The sequence below is a fragment of the Chroicocephalus ridibundus genome, chromosome 4 (genome assembly GCF_963924245.1).
Source record: "Chroicocephalus ridibundus chromosome 4, bChrRid1.1, whole genome shotgun sequence".
Classification (NCBI taxonomy): Eukaryota; Metazoa; Chordata; class Aves; order Charadriiformes; family Laridae; genus Chroicocephalus; species Chroicocephalus ridibundus.
The window spans coordinates 13578592-13598023 of NC_086287.1; the positions used below are offsets into that span (position 1 = coordinate 13578592).

The window sequence follows — 19432 nt, forward strand, 5'->3', positions numbered from 1 at the left end:
CACAGCACTGCAGCTAAACTGCGAGACTGAATAGCCGTAGAAACAGTTAACTGCCAGTCAGCTCCAGAGCGTTCTTCTTTTGTAAGACAAAAGGTTATTAAAATTAACTATTAATAACATTTCTGATTGATTAACATTTGACATATCTCTCTGTCTGCCAGTTTAGGGCCTCTTAGTCCTCTGAGAGTGTACCCTACAAAATCCAGTGAGCACCTCAGAGTATCATATAGGATTTGCTGGTGATCTGTAGAGAACAATGATATATCTAATGTCAAACGGTTGCCTTTCCCTTTTCCAATTTCAATACAGTGTTCATAGAAATGTTGTTTTAATTTGCCAGAGAATTTCACTTCAGATATGGGAAATCTTGCAGAACTTATGTAGATTTTTCTTGTTCATTTGTATAGGAATAAAGTTGAAAACAACATGTAAATCATTGAAGTTAATAAAAATCATGACATTTATATTGTTCCTATGATCTAATAATCATACAGAATGTTATCTTCAAAGCAGGTTTTAAGCTTTTCTAGATAAAACTTTAATGCAAATCTTGTGTGAAGAAAAGCAATTGGGTTGCAATAGTTAATTGCAATTCTGCTTCTGACGTCTTTCATAAAGCTCTGAAACCAAGGGTTTATAACAGTGTCTCTTAGACATAATATGTATCTAAACACAGATATCTGTGAGCAAAATGGAATGCATTGTTCTAGGAGGATAACACAGCTCACCAAACTTGTGGTATAGAGAGATGTCCTGAGGCTTTTTGTGTTCATGTTTTTATCTAATTTTGATAGTGAAGTAATTTTCAAAGGAAAACGACAAGGAAGGTCATTGCACCAAAATTGCAAATAATCTGCTTTCCCAGTTCAATCTGTAACTTGAAAAAGAGCATCTGATCATCCATCCAAAGTGAACCCAAGGTTGATGGGTGAGTGGGCGAGTGTAGTTTCACGGGCTTCAGCAGGGGCTGTTCCCAGTCATTGTGGCAGGCAGGCCCTGGCCACATGGGCCTCAGATTCTTGGTCTGTGTGTGAAGGAAGGCTCCTACTCAATTGCATGTTGGGCCCTGAATGTGGCTGTAACACACCTGTGCTCTTTTTTCTACTGGGCTCGTGAAGGGGCTGGGCCACAAAAGGACCCCATCCGCACTGGAGTCTGTCCACAGCAGTACTGTCCTACAACAGGCTGGTCATCTCCTGGCCATACCAACGCCAGAGTGGGAGCAGGGTGTTTGGCAGCACACAGGGCTGACTCCAGCCCTGGTCTGGATTTAGCAGAGCTCTTTAGCCCACAGTCCAAGTACCACATTGGGAAAGGGTTTGGATGAAACAGCTGTTAAATGAAAGAGGAAGAGTTTAAGCCTTAGAGTCCCTGTTGGTTTTAAAGACAGATGTAGTGTGGGTGGAGATAGAAGTTCTTGAAAAGTGAGACAGTCTCCTTTTCTGGCCCAGTAAGAGGAACCTGGGCTGTCCTAATTGATGAATCCAGTGAAAGAGAGGAAAACAATCATGATGGTGCACTTTGCTGAATTAGTCAAAACAAGGAACAGTTGTCTTCACAGAAAAATTTGAATGATGAAAGACCATGAGATATTAAACCTTGGGTATTATTTATCAGAAAAGCAAAAGGAGTCCTATGTTTTAAAATGTTTATCATTCTGTTTCTGATAACCTGCATTATTTTCATCTTCCTCAAAGCCTTTTATGCTCATTGCTGTAATACCCGCTGCTAAGACAGACTTGAGAACCACAGATATCTTTACGTCCATCCAGTTCATTTCATCATGGTTTCAACAGATGTTTTCGACCATTTTCTCTCCTGAGATCTCTGTTCCACTTTAATTCGGTTTAATTGCTCCTTTTTATTTGTGTTGTGAAGGTTGTTGCAATAGGGATACGACACATACGTGGTCCCCAACTCCAGCAACATAAAGCATGACACAGCGACTGCAGAAAAGGAGATAGATGTTGGGCACATTACAACTGCGTGCTGGCAGTGTGCAGGAGCACTAACGGACCTGGGACGTAGCCTTGGTTCATTACTCCTTCCCATTTGGGCAGCTGGTTTTGTTTGGTGAGAATAGTTGTTGTGCTGCAAATTACGTCAAGAATTAAATTCGTATCTTTATTTATGGTTATCTGCCACTTCCACGGACTGGAATGCAAGCTATGTGTATAAGGTCAGCTTTGCTTTAGTTAGGTCTTTACGATGTTGCAAGGAGGAAGGGGAAGCTATGCACCAGTGTATGCCTCTGCTGGCATTGGTATCACTAGCTATCATTGTAAGTCACCAGCTTGTGCTTAAGTATCTTTTAATGTTCTGTTCCGGTGAAAAGCATTTCCAAGAGAAACAAGGGAAAACGCCTGGCTCAGACCCACTAACTCTTGTATGGCCTTTTGCTCTTGAGTGGTGGTTAAAAGATCACCATTTCAGGTCAAACCACTAACTGCTTTGAAGTTTGCTTTCTCGTTGTCTTTACGTTTATCATCTATATGGTCTGTCTAATGTGGGAAAACTTAACTGTGATCTAGTTTATGTTGGCCCATGTGACCAAAGAGAGAAGAAAATAATAGCCCTCTCTATCTGTAAGAAGTTCCATCTGCTCATTTCAAAACTAGATTGCCTGCTCTGTGTCATGTCAAACAGAAAATGACCTTAATGCAGGCACCCAGTGTAAACAGCTGGGCATGCTTCATGAGGCTGCTCATGGCTGGGTCCAGCTCAGCACAGGCTGCAACGTGACTGCTGCCGCCACGGCCGGGACTCTTCCAGGAGCTCTTTCCTGGTGGATTTCTGCTGGTATCTCGTAGTGTGGCAGGGTTGCTTTTCTTGCTGGTCTGGCTTTTTCCTGTCCTCTCAGTTGAAAGGGAAGAGACGCTCAGGGCAGAAGAAAGTGTTTCTCCTTAATACAAATTTCAAGATGCACCACTGAGATGTGATGTTGACCTGGCCTTTGGTCATGGGTTTTGTCTTGATCTTTCCTTCAGCTCACCCTGTTGTTCAGGCAAAATCCCAACAATATAGATCCCTTTTACCATGCTGAGTCATCGTTCTCCTTTCCAGATTTATTATTTCTTCCTTGCCTCTGTATTAACTGCATTCACAAACAGACTCCATTTTGTAACTGGAAAACATATCATTTTTAGAGTATGATTGAATCCCATTACTTTAACAGTAGGCAGAATTAAACTTCGATCTGCCATGTGTTTAGGCACATGTGGGTCAAAAGATGCTTCAAAAGGGTATGTGGTGCTGACATGTTCTGTCTCTGTCTCTCTTTTGTGTTACTAATGGATCAGATCCTGGATGAGGTTGAAAGGAGAAGGGGAATATCTGCTGCCTTGGTTTATCCATTTATGAGGAGTCTGATGGAATCTCCTTTTCCTGCACCTGGAAAGACAATCAAAGTCAAAACCTTTCTGCCTGGAGCTGGAAACGAGGTAAAAAGCAACTGCAAACATTAAAAGTCAAAGCCTCCCCCCTCACGACTCCAATATCAAACAGCAAAAGAAAAACAAGAGGAGACATACGGATGCTAAAAGGCGTGTGAGGTGGCTCACCCTCAAAATGAGCAGTGTGGGAGCTGCGCCAGTGTTGATATGATAATGATAGTTCCCATTGATGGTCATAAGACAATTTATTGTTATATATTTGTTATTTTATGTTTATTAATAAGTTGTGTTTAAGAAAAAGACACAAACAACACAAAAGCCTGGCTGGTGTAGTTAACAGAGCTACAGTTGCTGGGCTTTATCACAGTGATAACAAGCAAGTCTGAGTTTCCCATGTTGACTATACTTAAACGGTTCAGCAGACGGTTGTTGTTGCAAACCTCGTTACTGCTGGTCCTGGTCTTGGTAGGAGGAGTGACCAGCAGCATTTAAATGTCTCTTTTTGGCAATAAATACTCTTTAACTGTCCCTCAAAGAAATAGCCTGTACTTGGAAAAGCATGTCATATTAAAGATGTTGCGTGTGTGTGTGCACACATATAATAGATTTCATTTCCTTTTATTCCTGACTCAAGTAGCTAGAAGCCTAGCATTATACAACATAGGCATTACTGCAAAATGGCAATATTGGTGCCTTGCTTAAAAAGTTTTTTGTAACTTGAGGCTTGCTAGCCTTTCGCTGTGTCAAATTCTGCTCTCTGCACGTCCTTATGTAAGTATACAGTAGCTCCACTCTCTGAGTGGGCAAGCATATAGACAAAATACATTCCTGCAGATAGGAATAGGATTTGGACCAGTTAGTGAAAGCAGGAAAAAAAAAATCCCTCTAGGGTTATTTTACACTGATGAGGGTTAGTTTTACAGTGTTTATACTATTTTTACGTTGAATTATATCTTCTCCTTGTAATGCCACTGACTTCAGTGGAGTGGGCCTGTAATGTCACTTGGCATGAAATGTAAAGCGTTCCTCATATAAAGTGACTTGCAAGGTGTATTTAAGTCATAAGCATTTTATTCTGGAGAAGCAAAGGAAAATTAAAAGGCTGATTGGCATAACAGTGGTAAGATCTGATAATGCTTTTTTGATGTGAAAGTATCTGGGAACCACGGATCTGCAACTTCTCTCTCCTCTGCACAAGCTTCTGAACTCTCCCAGAGAAAAACACTGAGATAATTCCAAACAAACAAACAACTCTCTTCTGGCTGAGCTTTGCTCTCTGTTATGCTAGTACAAACTCGTTATTTAAATGGAATGCACTGGCTTAATTAGGAACAGAATCTTGTCCTTCCATTGTGGCTCCTCTGGCCTAAACAAAGATGATGATTAATTGGGAAGTAGACAGTATATTTCTTTGTGATGAGCAGACTGAAGCAGAAAGCTTTGCCAAGGCAACAGAAAACATCCATGGCATTTGTAAAAGCTGCCGTAACTTGCATTGCATCCTACCCCGCAGCAAGATTCTAGCGTTGGAAGTTTTGCAGTAAAACCAGCTCCTCATGATTTGGCACAGAAACGTGATTTGAGCCTGCAATCCCAATGCTAAGGAATGGAAGCGGGCACCTTTACTGACTATCAGAAAGAGGTAGGCAGGCAGCAGTTCCCGAGGAGGTACTCGTGGTACACCATCACGCCACAATTTGATTCTTACTGTTCGAGGAATCAGCTGAGTGATGGGTATATAATACTCTGGCACCATAATGTTTCTGTATTTCAGGCTTTAAAAAATCATATCTGTACATGAATACTGTTCTAACAGTGACTTTCTTTTTACAGTCCCATGTTACCAATCACAAACAATATGACAACTAAACTGGTATGGACTGGATTTGTTTCCAGTATCCTGTGGTCTTGCTGCTGATCATATCCTTAAACCAGTGTGTTTGTGAGGAATTTTGTAAGGGCTGCTCAAGTTTAAACCCAATGCAGTATGCTCGTGGAACGTGGTGTCATGTGCATGAAAACATTAAAGTGGTCTAAAGCAATAAAGTGACGGTGATTTTTGGACATACAGAAAGAAGGAGATGTATATATGTTCCTGTTAATATGTCTTCAGAGATTTCAACACAGCTTCAAGTTGCCCAGCTTTTCCCCTTTCCCTTCTGTTTCCTCAAATTCCTCAGTAGTTCATCATTTGCTGTCTTGCACTTCATATTTTTCTCCCTGTTACTCTCTTCTTCATGTTATTTTTCCCTCTTCTTTTTTCTGTCCTCCACCTTCAAGTTCCACATCTGAGCATGTCAATTGCAGAGTAAAAGGAAGATATAATAAAGAAATCAAGCAAAAGGCATTTGAGAAAAGGAAGGAGAGGGCCTGAGGTCATGGATGAAGTATGAAAATTAGACTTTAAAGGGATGTCACAAGTCACCATCTAAGACCTTGTCCTGACTCCCCAGTTAAGTATATATATGTATATATTTTTATGACAAAAAAAAGTTCTAAACGTTATCTAGCGAATTATGCATCACAGAAGAGTGAAAATTAAATAAATTGGTTTTAAAATTTGCCCAGCCTTTAAGTTCAGTCCCTGGCTCCTATCTAGATGTGAATTTGAATTGCTAGCCAATATTATAACCAAATTTACTTTGTCTTTATGGCTGTTTTAACTCTGTAAGCTTCCAGCTCCAATGTTTCCAGTTTGTTAGTTGCTTCATACTGTTGACTGAGCCAAGCTTTACATCTCTGACAGGGGGTTTAGAAGGCAGAATTATGCTTCCCTCGGAAACGGCAGCAGGTTTAATGCACACAACTGTATTCTGGGAATTCACTGACTTGATAGTGAATTGTGTAATACACCGTTTCTCTGGAGTGCTGTGCCTCCGGCCTCAGTTTACAAAAGAGGATCGGTGTCATTCTTTGTGTCCTGTCAACAGGGAAGCACGGAGCGGTGCTGGAGGGCCCGGGCTGGGGTGCCACGCACCCTGCTGCTGTCAGCCCCGACCAGTGATGCTGACTGATGTTTGTTGGATGTGTTCAGGTCATTGAACTGCGACGGCCCATGGACTCCCGCCTGGAACACGTGGACTTTGAATGCCTTTTCAAGTGCCTCAGCGTTCGTCAGATCATCAGGATCTTTGCTTCTCTCCTGCTGGAGCGGCGTGTGATTTTTGTAGCAGATAAGCTCAGGTAAGTGGCAAAGGGTTCTGAACTACATGTTCAGGACAGTACTATCTCTGGATACAAAAAGCTTTATGCAATGTCCAGAATGGTTGTCCTACGTGAGGATCCTCTCACTATATGTTTAAATAATTTTTACATCAATGGAAGTTATTTGCATCAGGTGGGGCAACACATTCGCTAACGGTCACTAGCTACAAGCCACTTGTTCTATCTTACTTTCCCATCTGTAAAATGGCAATACCAGTAGTCACCTGCTTCATAGTCAGCAATTTTTTGCACAGTGTTTTGAAGCAATATGGTCCTAGCAATGTTTCACTTCAGGTGTTGGAACAGAGTACTCATAAACAGTAGCAGAGATTGTCACCGAGGTGCTTCACCTTGTGGCCATGCAATGCAGCCAGGCAGAGAAACGGGGTACTGAGAGTTCAGCTTTGCTCCATGCAGTACAGAGAGTTTATAAGGGGGCTAAGTTTCAAATCCTGCACTACCAAACCCATTCAGTGGGCGTGTTAAGAATGCTATTATGGTCCATCCCAACTAGTTAGGATATTTTTCCTGGTGCTCACATGACCTGAAAATATTTCGCTTCCAAAGCTCCATCTTGGGATCCTTGCTACATCCTTTCAACATACCCTTTACTTCCCTACCCTTTGATTGCAGTCTCCCCTCCTTGGCTCCTTTGAGGCATGAACTCACCCCAGGTGTAAGGAGTGAGAGTGACAGGTCACAACTCCATATGGCTTTTACCAAGGAAACGGGAGCTCTGTGTATGCTTCACCCTTGCCCTGCAGCAAAGAATCATCCCTTTTTTAGATGCTTGTGTAAACCACATAGAAAAGTATGGACATTGTAAAGAAGATGTTCTTTGCTGTGGCATGAAAAATAATAAAAGATGGCAAATAAAAATGAAGACTGTAATTTATTAGACTCAGAAACATCCAGCATCTTTTCAAAGGACACAAAAGACTGTATGGGTGGCTAAAAACACAGATGTATCTACCCAAACAAACTCTGTTAAACACTTTATCAGCCCCGACCTTCTCTGAATGACCGCCAGAAATAATAGCTGCACTTAGTGGCCGCCAGTGTATATAATAGCAAAAATACTTTGCATAGTAAAAGCTTTACAACCTTTAGGGGAGAATTTCTTAAAGCTGCAGACCCTTCTCAGGTTATAAAGTTACTTCCTTAGCAGTCTTTTTTGTTGTCTAGCAAAACAGGAACATTTTATTTCATCCCTTTCCTTGTCAGTAACCCTTAGTTTGAATGACCATTTGGGATGACTTAATTTCACATAAACTCCTGTTGAGAATTGTGTAGCTAGTCCGGGGTTTCTGCAGTACTTTAGTAGACTGTGAGTCACACCATGAATATTGGGGCAGGTGGCTTTTGAAAATTCTGTTGGCATGTTCCTTCTGACTCTTTTTCTACAACATGCTTAATTGTATCGTTCTGTCTGTTTCTATTTTACTGTTCATTTAGCAGAATTAGTGGCACCCACAAGCCTGACTATAATTCAGAATAGCACAGGTCTGCGTCCCTTCAAATGGCACAATGGTTTGAGTGGATAATCACAGAAATGGTACAGAGAAAACGAGGGCGGTGCTGTGCTGTGCTGCTGCCAACTATTGCTCTGCTTCTGAGTTTCCCAGTTAACGTTTTCCTGGTTTGGCAAAGTACCCTGTGCCTTGATCTATTGACCATGGGCAGAGTACTGTGGGGATGACTTGCTGCAGGAGACGTTCTCAGCTGTGAGGGCTGGGACAGAAAGCAGCTGTTCCCTGGAGCGTTTCTCTGGGACAGCTGGCCTTACCAGTGTCATATAACGCTTCTGGGCACCGTTCAGAGAAAAGAAGCAACAATTAAATCTCCATTGACAGGCTTAAGGCAGCTTGGCTTAGAAGATGGTCGTGTTGCTGATGCTGAGGGCTCATAGTAACTCAGGAGTCCATCCGGCAACCAGGGTTTTATACACATCGCAAGCCTGACTGGAAGCTAACAGCTCAGGCCTGTCTGTGCAATTACCTTTCATAATAGAGTCTTGCTTACAGGCAAAGCACTGCTCTTCTCCCTTTTGGCACACAAAATTAGGGCATCAGGACCAACAGGGACCAGAAACGATAAAGATACCTTTCAGCAAACACATATCCAAATATTGCGTGCTCCTGCAAAAGCTATTCTCCAGTGAACTGTTGTTTCTTTTGTAAGACCAAGCCATTCAGTTGGGGACCATTAGCATGTACTTTGAGAAAAGAGAGGATTCAGATGGATCCAAGAGACTCGTGGGGTTTTGTGGTTGCTCCTATATACATGTACTTTGTTTTGTTCAAAAAGGGTATGACAAAATCTGATGTGGTAGATAAGGCCCTGGATTAAGACTTATGAATCCTGAACTCTCCTTCTGAACCCTCCGACCTGCTGTGTGACACATGCTGCAAACGTAGCTCCTCTTTCTTATCTTTTGTCTGGTCTGTCTGGGATCCTAAACACTCCAGGGTGGAGACTGCTTCTTGCTCTGTGTGTGCACGCAGCTCTACTTGCTATAGTGTGGCCCCTCTCAGCAAGGGGACCTAGGAGGTACTGTAAAATAGAAACTAATAATGAGTCCTTTGACAAAGGCCTGGAGAAAGTGACAGTGGATTTAAATTCAATACTTACTGAGGTTTTCATGGTTTAAATGGGGATGAAGTCTAAAATGAAACACTCTGGCTTTGAGCTAATAACTGTCTGTCTTGGAACCTTTGGCTTGTTTGACGTGAATTTTGTTTATGAGCATCACAGCTGAAACTGAAGAAGTTTACCAGTAATGTGGAAAAAAAAAGAAGTGAAATATCTTACAGGTCCAGTCTGTGGGCCCAAAGAACGAGAGCAGGAAATTAAAAAGATTTTACAAGGGTTTGATTTCTGCATGTACCCAAAAAAATAGCTTAGAAATAAATGATGTTGAGGTTTAGGCTTCAAACAATGAGATGCAATGGGCTTTTGTGGCTGCTTGTTTTAACAGGTCTCCAAGCAATAAATGATTTCACACGTTATACAAGTTTGGGAAACTCATGCCTAGTGAAGTGAGATTCATTCAATAAATTGTTATTTACGGTTCTTATAGTGCCCAGAATGTGAACATTAATAGTCCTTGATCTTTGTGCAGAAGAGGTTGCTATTTTTCAACACAGAAAGCGATGCTACCACCAGTGAGGAAACAGTAGTAAAGTTCTGAATGACAGGACTATGAGGTTGCCTTGGTTAGATATGTGCAGGTAGGTTTGGGTTTTTTTCCAATAAGTTGGGGTGAATAAATCCCTGTGGCTATTTGTTCATCTTCAAAAAAATCAATTTGAATCTGCCAGTGACCTTTCAGTATTTTGCTTTCCATGAACAGTCAAGAAGACAACATAGAAATAAAGATAACAATAGAGAAACTTGGAATAATAATAATAATATCAACTGCTAAAGAGGTAACTTAAAGCTCCAATTCCTTAAACATCTGCTGAAAGAACAACTGAGATGGTATGTCCCATCCCAGTTCCAATCCCTGTCCCAGCTGGGAGCGCCTATTTACATTCCCGACATGCTGCCTGTTCACCCCAACTCTAAAACAATCCCATGACTGCCGTCTGCAAAGGGAGAGCTGCTCTAGTGCAGTCCTCTGGGGTTTGAAAGGCTAGGCATCAGATGCAAAATCAGAGGGTTCTGGGCCTTGGGGAACATTGGCGTTGCTGCAGGCACAAAGGTAGCAACAGAAAATAAATAGAAAGCAAACACTGGAAGAAGAATATTTCTCTGCTTGTTTTAATTTTGTGCTGTGGAAACAAATTCGTGAACATGTTTGCTGAGGAGGTGATGTATCCATACGTGTGAGAACAGTCCCTTTGCCTTTTCCCCTGAATGTTTGGAGAGGGGGAAAGGCAGGCCTTGGGCATCTCAGTGTCACTTTGTTATAGCCCCATTTTTTTGTAAATAGAAACCACTCTTGCCGTAATCCACTACATTGTGAAGGGCTCTGAGTATATTTTGCTTCCATTTCATGTGTGAGTCCAGTCCAACGCCAGCTGGAGTCAGTGGGAGTGTTTGGATGAGGCTTGTCTTTTGCTGTGGATCTAAATCCTAGAATATGCCTTTCAGTGGCCTTTCTGAAGTTTTAGGGGTGGTGAAAGGCTTCTGTAGAGTCCCTATTCTCGTAAAATAACTTTTCCTAGTTCTGAATTTTGTTTTTATATGAGATATTTCAGTTACTTCTCAGCGAAGCAGGATAATGGGCCTCAAAGAAAAAATCTCTGTTGACAGCAATGGGTTTTTTGCTCCTAAACCACCTAGGTGAACCTGGAAATGTACGCCAAGGTGAAGGTGGGCCAGGCGTTTCTCTAAGTGGCAGTGCCAGCTCAGGAAGTTCCCCCTCCTGCTTCCCGTATTTGCTCCTGCCCTGCACCATGCTCTCCCTCACCCAGGAGGCTGTGCCAGCCCAGACGCAGTAGGAATTACTCATTTTGCAGGATTTCTCCAAACCACATGGGCCCCTTGGCCAGGTCACACCGGGAGCTCCTGTGCCGGGAGAGGGGCAGAGCAGGGCGCCGTATCTGGGGTGGGCAGGAGCACTGGGATGGGCACACTTCAGGGTGGTGGTGCCACTGAAAGGTGGCTAATATGCACCATCCTTAGGTGTGAGCCAGCTGAATTTACAATATCTCATGAGATATTGTGAATTTGTGAATAAATCCACAAGTTTTTACCTGTGTGCAAGGGAGATCTGAGGGAATGAGGCTGAGGCAATGGTGATGACAGCAAACTTCAGTGCGGCTGAAGCTCCTGCACCTCAGTGTCTTCCTCCCTTAGGGATGGCCACAGGAGACTTTGTCTTCCCAAGGAGAGTTTTTTCCCTCCATGTTTCTCTGTCCCTCTGCCGGCACACGTTCCCTGGCCCAACACGGACCAGCAGTCTGTCACCTGGTGTTCTGCAGCCCCCCTGAAACTCTCCTCTGCAGTGCTCACCCCGTGAAGTCAAGAGGTGCTGTTGCAAGCAGAAGCTAAGCACCTATGTGGTGGGAAGACTTTATCCTGTTAAGGATAATAAACTTTTATCCTGTTAGGGACAAAAACCTCCCTACACCTCCCCAAAGTATTTTGGGCTGCCGGGAGGAATCTGTCGTCTAGCAGAACTGTAGAAAGTCCAGGCGGATCCCAGACCTGACCAAAGGTGATGGGCTCCAGACAGAAACACTGACTAATACAGGACAGAAGCAAAAATATGTAAATACCGAGGGAAGTCATCCCGCAGGCATGTCTCTGTTAAGTTTGTGGAGCAAAAGAGGAGCAGAGTGTACTTGTATTCGAGGGCAAAGGCTTTCAGAACAAACAATGGCATTTCCCTAATCTCATGGACAGAGACAGTTTAGGGATGTCCGTGTTACGTGTTACGCCTGGGATGTTTGGGGATCACTGAGGCCTGTCCTCGTATTTGAGTCTGTTGTTCCGGGAGTCGTGAGCCCATGCTAGAGAGCAGCACAGTTGGCAGTTGAGGGCAGCCTGGTCCCTGTCTCTCAGTGCCTACCCAGAAAACAGTATCAGGGATCCTTTAATCTAGCAGACAAAATAATAGCATGATCTTGTAGCTCAAGTTAAAATATGCAAATTTAAAGAGGAGACAAGTGGCGATGTTTTAGTAGTAAGAGTAAACTATTGTTCCTCAGCGCTGTAGCAAGGTCACGTGGAAAAGCAAGAGTAGATAAATTTTTGGGCAGATTACTGAAGTGAAAGCTCATTCCCTATTTCCTTATTGCTTATTTTTTATTAACAAAAGTAGGATGTAATTCTTACAAACTAATTATGGCAACGATAGGCCTGATCAGGCTCACCTGCTGCCTGGGAATGCTCCTTTCCAGCAGTCTGTCATATCGTAACACTTGTAAAATCTCCCAACCTGCTAAAAACGCGTGTGTTAGGACAAAGGGAGGAAGGTGCTCAGTAAACAGACAGTGAGCTTTGGCCACTAATAAACATTTCTTTTACTTTCCCCTGTCACAAAAACCTCCACAAATAAAAGTTGAGAGAAATTCAAACGCAAGCCAGAAAACAGCTTGTGAGGGAGAATTTACTGTTGGTCCTCTCTAACTGGTCTGTACTATTTCTGAGCACAGTCTACAGGAGACACAATGTCTTCTCTTGGTCACATCTGGCACAGCCCTGTAGTGAGCTCTATATACGTATATACAGTTCTCTGTCTTAGGGAAAACTTCTTTAGTTACCAGCTGTGCATTGCAGAAGGAGATGTTTAAGAGAGGCACGCTACTGTACCTGGGGAATGTGTAAGAGCTCTCAGATCTTCTGTCTAAACCCAGCAGAAGTACGTATGGCTGACATTTCTTCTGGTATTTTTTAATCCAAAAAATCTTGAATTGCTTTCTTAATGCTGCCAGGATTATTGTGCTTGTCTGGTCTGACATGCTGAACATAAGCTAGAGAATTTCTTCCACTAATTTCTGCAGTGGAAGGAATGAGCCCTTGTATAATTATCCGATATGTAATCACGCCTAGTAGACAGAATTTATTCTATGGCAAAAACATCCATTTCTCATGTAAGTAACCAGAGAGTTTCCATTTCATCCAGTGAGAGCCAGATCAGCCCCCACTGAGGACTGATTTAGAACCCGTGGGCCACCTCTGCTTTACCTGAAGGACAACAGCTTGCAGCTCGCTTCATCTTTTATAAAAGCAGCATCCTCTAGAGTCTGTCTGAGTCTCTGTTACGTACCCTGCAATTGCTTTCCTTTTGCGAGACTTTGGTTTATCTCAGTCTGCTTGCACTACGAAGCATCACCAAGTAGAAACCTTCTGTAACGTAAGGTGTTCAATGTGATGTGAAATTGGTAGTTTAAGGTAACTAGCAGAACTGTCTCTCAAGATTTTTGAGAGAAATTTTGCGCTTTATTCCCCCCTCCCAAGAGATATTTACATTTTGTACCACGTGGATTAATTTCTCTGGCACGCAGATTGTGTGATGACTGATGCCAACAGAGGAGCTGTATGTGGACAGTCGGAAAATGTGTGTCAGGCAGAAGAGACAGCCTGAAAAACAAAATGAACTTTTTAAATCTCTGGCTTGTTTTAAGATTCTGCGGTCGCAGAGAAAAGCAATCTAATAATGACATTTTTAATATGCAGTAAACGTCGATGGCATTTTTAATATGCCATATCACAAGAAGGGTAGAACTTTTATGATTTTCCTTTTCCTCCTATTCTCTTGCCCTCCTTTCAAGTGGTATTTATTCATGTCACTTCAGGCTTTGGCCAACGGCCTACAGTGGGAAAACATCATTTTTCCCCTTATGATTTGTGCAACAAAATTTTCTCTCCCTTCCCCATGAAAGGGAATGGGATAAGATGACGACCATGTTGTTTGGTAATTCTCTTCTGCATTGCTTATTGGTACAATAACCGTATAGCGTTTTCCTAACTCGTCCTTTAGCTCCCCGCAAGGGGATTTAGACAGATTCCCCTTTTCAGCTTTTGAATGAGAAGGATTAGGGGGTTGGGGCTGTTCTCCTTTGTTACTACCTAGAAAAATTTTTCATCCTACTTCACAGCTGTCATGTTGTTAATAATGCAATGACTGACTGTGAATCTGAAACCACAGGCGTGAACATTAACAGAACTGGTGGGAGCAAAGGTCCCAGTGTGGAAAGAACAGGTAGTTAACACTCCTCTGGAGCACCTGGGCCAGAACCAGTTTTGTTAAGGATTTATGCTAAGAAACCGTCCTGCAGGAAGGGACTGGATAACTCTGTGGTCACTAAAGATAACTTTCCACCTTCAAATCTTGCATTTTTTTCTTGTAACGACTTGACAAAGCTTGGGCAGGTGGCTGATGTGTCAAAGTAATGACTTTTTGCCAAAAACCCCATTTGCTTGAGCTTTGTGGACAGTATGGTTGAACTCCACTTGCTTGAAAAGCCAAATCCTTGTTCTGAAGGGCACTTTGCATGTCTCTTTCTCCAGGGGCTTTCATGTGCCTCTCTTATGCACAAGTATTACAGGAGCAAAAAATTATGTCTTTGTTAAAACCACATTCTCCTTTAATCAAGTTTTCTCTGCTTTCTTTAAATTAAGTACTTTAAAGCTATTCTCCGAGAGAGATCTCCTGACAGTGTATTCTCTGGTCTGTGGTACTCAGCTCCGTGTGATGCAACGTTGATCTATGCCATGAGCCAGGGTTGTGCTTTGCAGGTTATCCGTGGGACCTCAGACTGTCACTCAGATGTTCCAGGAAGGTGGGAGCTGGATTCTGACAACTCAGCTCTTAATGAAGTAAAATAATTTACTAATTTGTGTAAAGTTACAATAACTTTTGAAAATTTTCATTAAATATCTGTCTGAATGAAAAAAACAAAAAGAAAACCTCCTGTATAGACAAAATGAACCCTACACTTATTTCTTTGATAATATCCCCTAATGAGTTGTGTAATTGTAAAACATTGAAAATCTGAATTACTTTAACAGACTAAAAAATCCAGCGGCTTTAAAATAGGAATCCCTGAGAGCACATCATATTTCAGTTCATCTCTGTTTAGCTAGGAGATATCATCCCAGCAGGGCAGACATCTACCGGGTGCTGGCTGTTCCTGCCGTCGCCTCCTGGCTGCACTTCAGCATTGTAACATACCTGCTTATTCCTTAAGCCATTGACTGTAAATTGCAGTTGGGTACAGATTGCTGCAGCAGCAGCATCTGCATAACCTCCTGCATAACAACATGGGCTGCCAGGAGCATCACAGGTAAATCTTTGGTCTCTTTGTTGTCATCTTAGAAAATACTAAAATTTAAGTTCCTTGCTCTTAGCATGTATCTTAGCACAGTTGCCCAGTGTATCAAAATATTACCTGAAGTTATGTGACGTTCTCTGTTCTGGTATGATGGGACATTTATGAAGACAGAAAAGCTTTTCTGTCCACAAACTTTCATGGGGGCACAATGAAAAGATAGGCAAGCACTGTGGTGGACTCTCACCCCTTCTGCTCCACATTGCCTGGTGTAGTCATAACGCGCTGTGGGGACGTGTTCAGGTAATTACAGTGAGGCTGTTGATGCAACCATACTGGTAGGATAAGATAGCACAAGACAGGAGAGGATGTTGCAAGCTTAAGCTAAAGCTTATGTGGTCAGAGAAGAGTTTATGGATGAAGATGTTGTCCACTCAATGTTAGGTAAAGCATGATAAGGAGGGGCCAGAAATGGGACACAGATGATGATGCAAACCGTTGGGAAAGTCTTCTCCGTGAATTGTACTTGTTGACATGGCAGCGTGGTAAACCATGGCTCCGTGAATTAAAGTCAGAGAAGACAAGTCCAGAAACTAGGTTTTAACCACTGTTCTTATCATTAAAAAATGTCCTACCTGGAAACATCAGTAGCACAGAGAAACCAGAGCCTGAGCTTTCTGTAACTCACCTTCAGTAGTCACTGGAGTCTGTCACAAAATTAACTGCGTCACTGGTGTCCCACTGATAAGGAACTGCAGCACTGCTTTCACCAGACAGGTGAGGCCATATTGCGATTCCTTTATGAGAATTTTATGAACTTGGCCTTTCTCACGCTGCCCTGTAGAAAGCACCAGATAAAACCTGAAGTGTGACTCATTTCTTCCAATACAAGGTTTGGGTTTGGCTTGTTTTCATGGAGGAAAAAAACCCACCATTTGAAGGATGTGAGGATTAAGTAGCTATACTGTTTGAGTTGTAAGCATAGTTTAAAAGATTCTGCAAAGGATGATAACTGATATTGGGCTGATGTGATGTGGAAAATATGCATTTCCTCCTCAGTCTGTGCCCCTCTCTCCCTGCCACTGTTATCACTGAGGTCTTGTTTGCACTCTGTGAGATATCACAAAGGTCACTTGCAGCAAATGTGTCAGCACTCAAATTAGGGGAGCCACCATGACTTGACTCTGCCTTTCACCCTTGGCAAATGCACGGTTAGGTTCTCACTTTTGCGCCAGGCTGCTGCTGCCATGCGGGAGAAGCCTGGCTTGGGAGCCGAGGAACCAGTGGATGGACCCTGGAATCTGACAGGCACGGTGCAATAGCAGTGCTCCTGGTTTGCTTAAATCAGTCACCCACCCTGGGAAACGTTCATCTCTTGAATAATATTTTTTCTTTGCCAAGCTCCTGTGCAGAGTGAGGGATTTCCACCTGCTTCTGGACTGAGTCGTTAGCTTGCTGCTAAGACTGGGTAATATATGTTACAGTCTATCGCAGACAGGGAGATCTCTCATTTGTGCTTTAGAGAGCGCTTTACCCAGTTGCAGAGATGGACTGTAGCAATATTTGTTGTAGTGTGTGTAGCTGTGATTTCTGTTGGTAGGTCTCCCCTGGCATCAAGAGAAAAGATAACCTAAAATATGCACGTACAAATTTGTCCATATTTCCTGAAAAGCAGGATGTTGGGTATTGATCAGAGATACAGTATTAGCTGCATACTTTAGGCCAACTACTAAAGACCTCATGTCATGACTCTTAATTTACCTCCTACTTAAGTGTTTGCTTTAAAAAATAAATTATGATGCAAAATATTACTCTGGCTTTTACAGCCTAAACTCACTCAATTTTCCATGTAATATGCACCCAATACTTTGATTGATCATTCCAGAGAAAGGTCAAATTTAGTAACAGGAAATTCAGAAAGTTCAGAACCCTCTTTTGAGTCATGTATGCAACTACTCCATCCTAAGCTTCCTGCAGCTACCCAGATTTTCACAGATTTACCTGAAGGTCAGGTGAGGAGAGGCTCCCCCTTGGCAGCAGCAGGGGAGTCCTCCTCCCTGAGTACCCCTACATGGAGGTGGGCCCTTTACAGAAGGATTCTGCCACAGAGAATTCTCAATTCAGGAGGCTGAAATCTAATTATTTAATTAAAGAATAAATTACATTATTAAAAGTTAATAAATATATTATTAATATATTAAATCATAAGTATTTAATAACTTAAAAAATTACAGTCTCTCCTTCCAAACCACCTTACAAAGGCTTGAAGAATTCTCTGTAGTTTGCTTTACCCCTGAAGGGCTTCTAGAAAAGTAAAAGATTATTCAAATTTCAGAAGCTGAAACATGTCTTGCTGCTGAGAGAGGCTGACTTTACAGCCATCCAGACAGCGCTCTTTTCCACAGCAGTCAGGGTGCTCACGGTTCAAAAGGGGCTATCATGTCTCTCGTGTGTACTTGTGGGCTGGTCTGATTAAAATAGAAGTGGAAAAAGAAAAGGTCTTTACGGCTTCATTTCAGCACAATGAAAATAAATTAAGGCTGAAACTTGTGCTGAAATACTTTGCTGAATCAGAGCCTAAAACAGTATTTTTCCTGTCCCCTCATGCTTTGTTTTAATGGGTGAAGCCAGGCATGAACTGACTATAATTCCTGCTGCTCTGTAATCATTAGAAATAATTTTTCTAATAGTGTCCAGATAACTATATGTATTAGAATTAATTTGGGTTGAACAGCAATAAGCTGAGCACAAATTCTGGTGTTTGTTTTGGCCGTAATCTTCTCTCTCTCACATACAGGTAAATATAACCATGGTGGAGGAAACTTGTCTTTTCACTTTGAAGATTATTCCTGATATGTTTTTGTGTCTGTCTGCTTATCAGCAGGCTGTGCATACTGGGGCAAGGGGGAAGCAGTACAGGAGTGGCTGAAGTGTGTGAGCACTGGTTTATATTTGATTTACTTCTGTACCACGAGCAGGCTTCGAGCCTCTGTCACACACCTTCAGCTGCGCCGGTGTCTGATCTTCCCTCCTGCAGCTGCAGCCCCTCTCAGCATCTCTGGTACCAAATGAGGCCGGGTAATTGGCATCAGACGGCCTCACAGGGAGGCTGGCTGATAGCAACAGGGAGGAACAAGGGATCCAATAATTTGGCCGCATATGCGTGACAGAGCTTTATCCATGTTCATATTAAATTGTTTTCCCTGGTCCTTGCGTTGTTCAGCCCAGACAGTCACTGTCTTGGCCCTTAGTTTTGCATCCCAGCCTTTTTGCCTTCAGTTCATGTTTCCTTTTCGCCTGCTTGCCAGGTTTATTTTGTCTTCCGCCCCTCCCAGTTCTGCCTCACAGGTCTTATTTTTACCCCTTTGCATTTAATTAATTCTCTTCCCTTCCTTCATTTCCTTCTCTTCCCTTCCGTAGGGTTCCTTGCAGGATGAAGATGATCTTCATCTCCTCGAGGAGCTTCCCATTTCTCTGCGTAGCTCAGGGCTACAATGGAAAGGAAGGCGCTGAGGTGCTGCTTAGCGCAAACAATTTATTCTGAATAAGTTAGCAGCTAAATAAGTCTCTTTTTTGTATGCACAAAAATATTATTTTAACATGGCTTGTGACATAACCAAATCAGAGTGAGTTTAGACATCACAGGTCGAAGTCCTTGGCACACAGGGCACTCCATCCTGCCAGCCTTCAAGTCCTTGCCACCAAACATGCCACCTTTTCACAAAAAAGGGCAGCAAAGATGCTTTAGATAACAAAATAACATATTTTCTTATCTAGCTTTGGAAGCAAACTGATCTTATGTCAAGAAAGGGGGCTGAATCGGCTGACCTCCTGAGGTCTCTTCCCACCTGAATTACTTTATGATTCTATATAATTTTGCCTGAAAGTGGGAAACAAAATAGTTATCCAGAGGCAGACACAAAAGCTTAAAAACTTCAGTGAAAACAAGTTAAATTTTGAATCCTGATCATGTGAAAACAGTGCCTTATGAATGCAAGCAATCCTACAAATAGGCAGGTCTCCCAGACCCATTGATAATTGCAGCCCTGCATCATGCAGGCATGAACACACGGAGGTATCCTTTAATCCTTGATCAGCGGTGATGTTACCCGT

General features: G+C 42.5%; 1 protein-coding gene across 3 annotated transcripts in view; it reads left to right on the forward strand.

Moving 5' to 3' along the window:
- The window catches only part of DENND2B (DENN domain containing 2B), a 181042-nt gene that overhangs the window by 146941 nt on the left and 14669 nt on the right, over positions 1-19432 (forward strand). For all 3 annotated transcript variants that reach the window (XM_063332623.1, XM_063332624.1, XM_063332626.1), the window contains 2 exons: positions 3300-3440; positions 6427-6575. In XM_063332623.1, coding sequence (XP_063188693.1) covers positions 3300-3440; positions 6427-6575 — 290 coding nt within the window. The remainder of the gene's footprint in view (positions 1-3299; positions 3441-6426; positions 6576-19432) is intronic.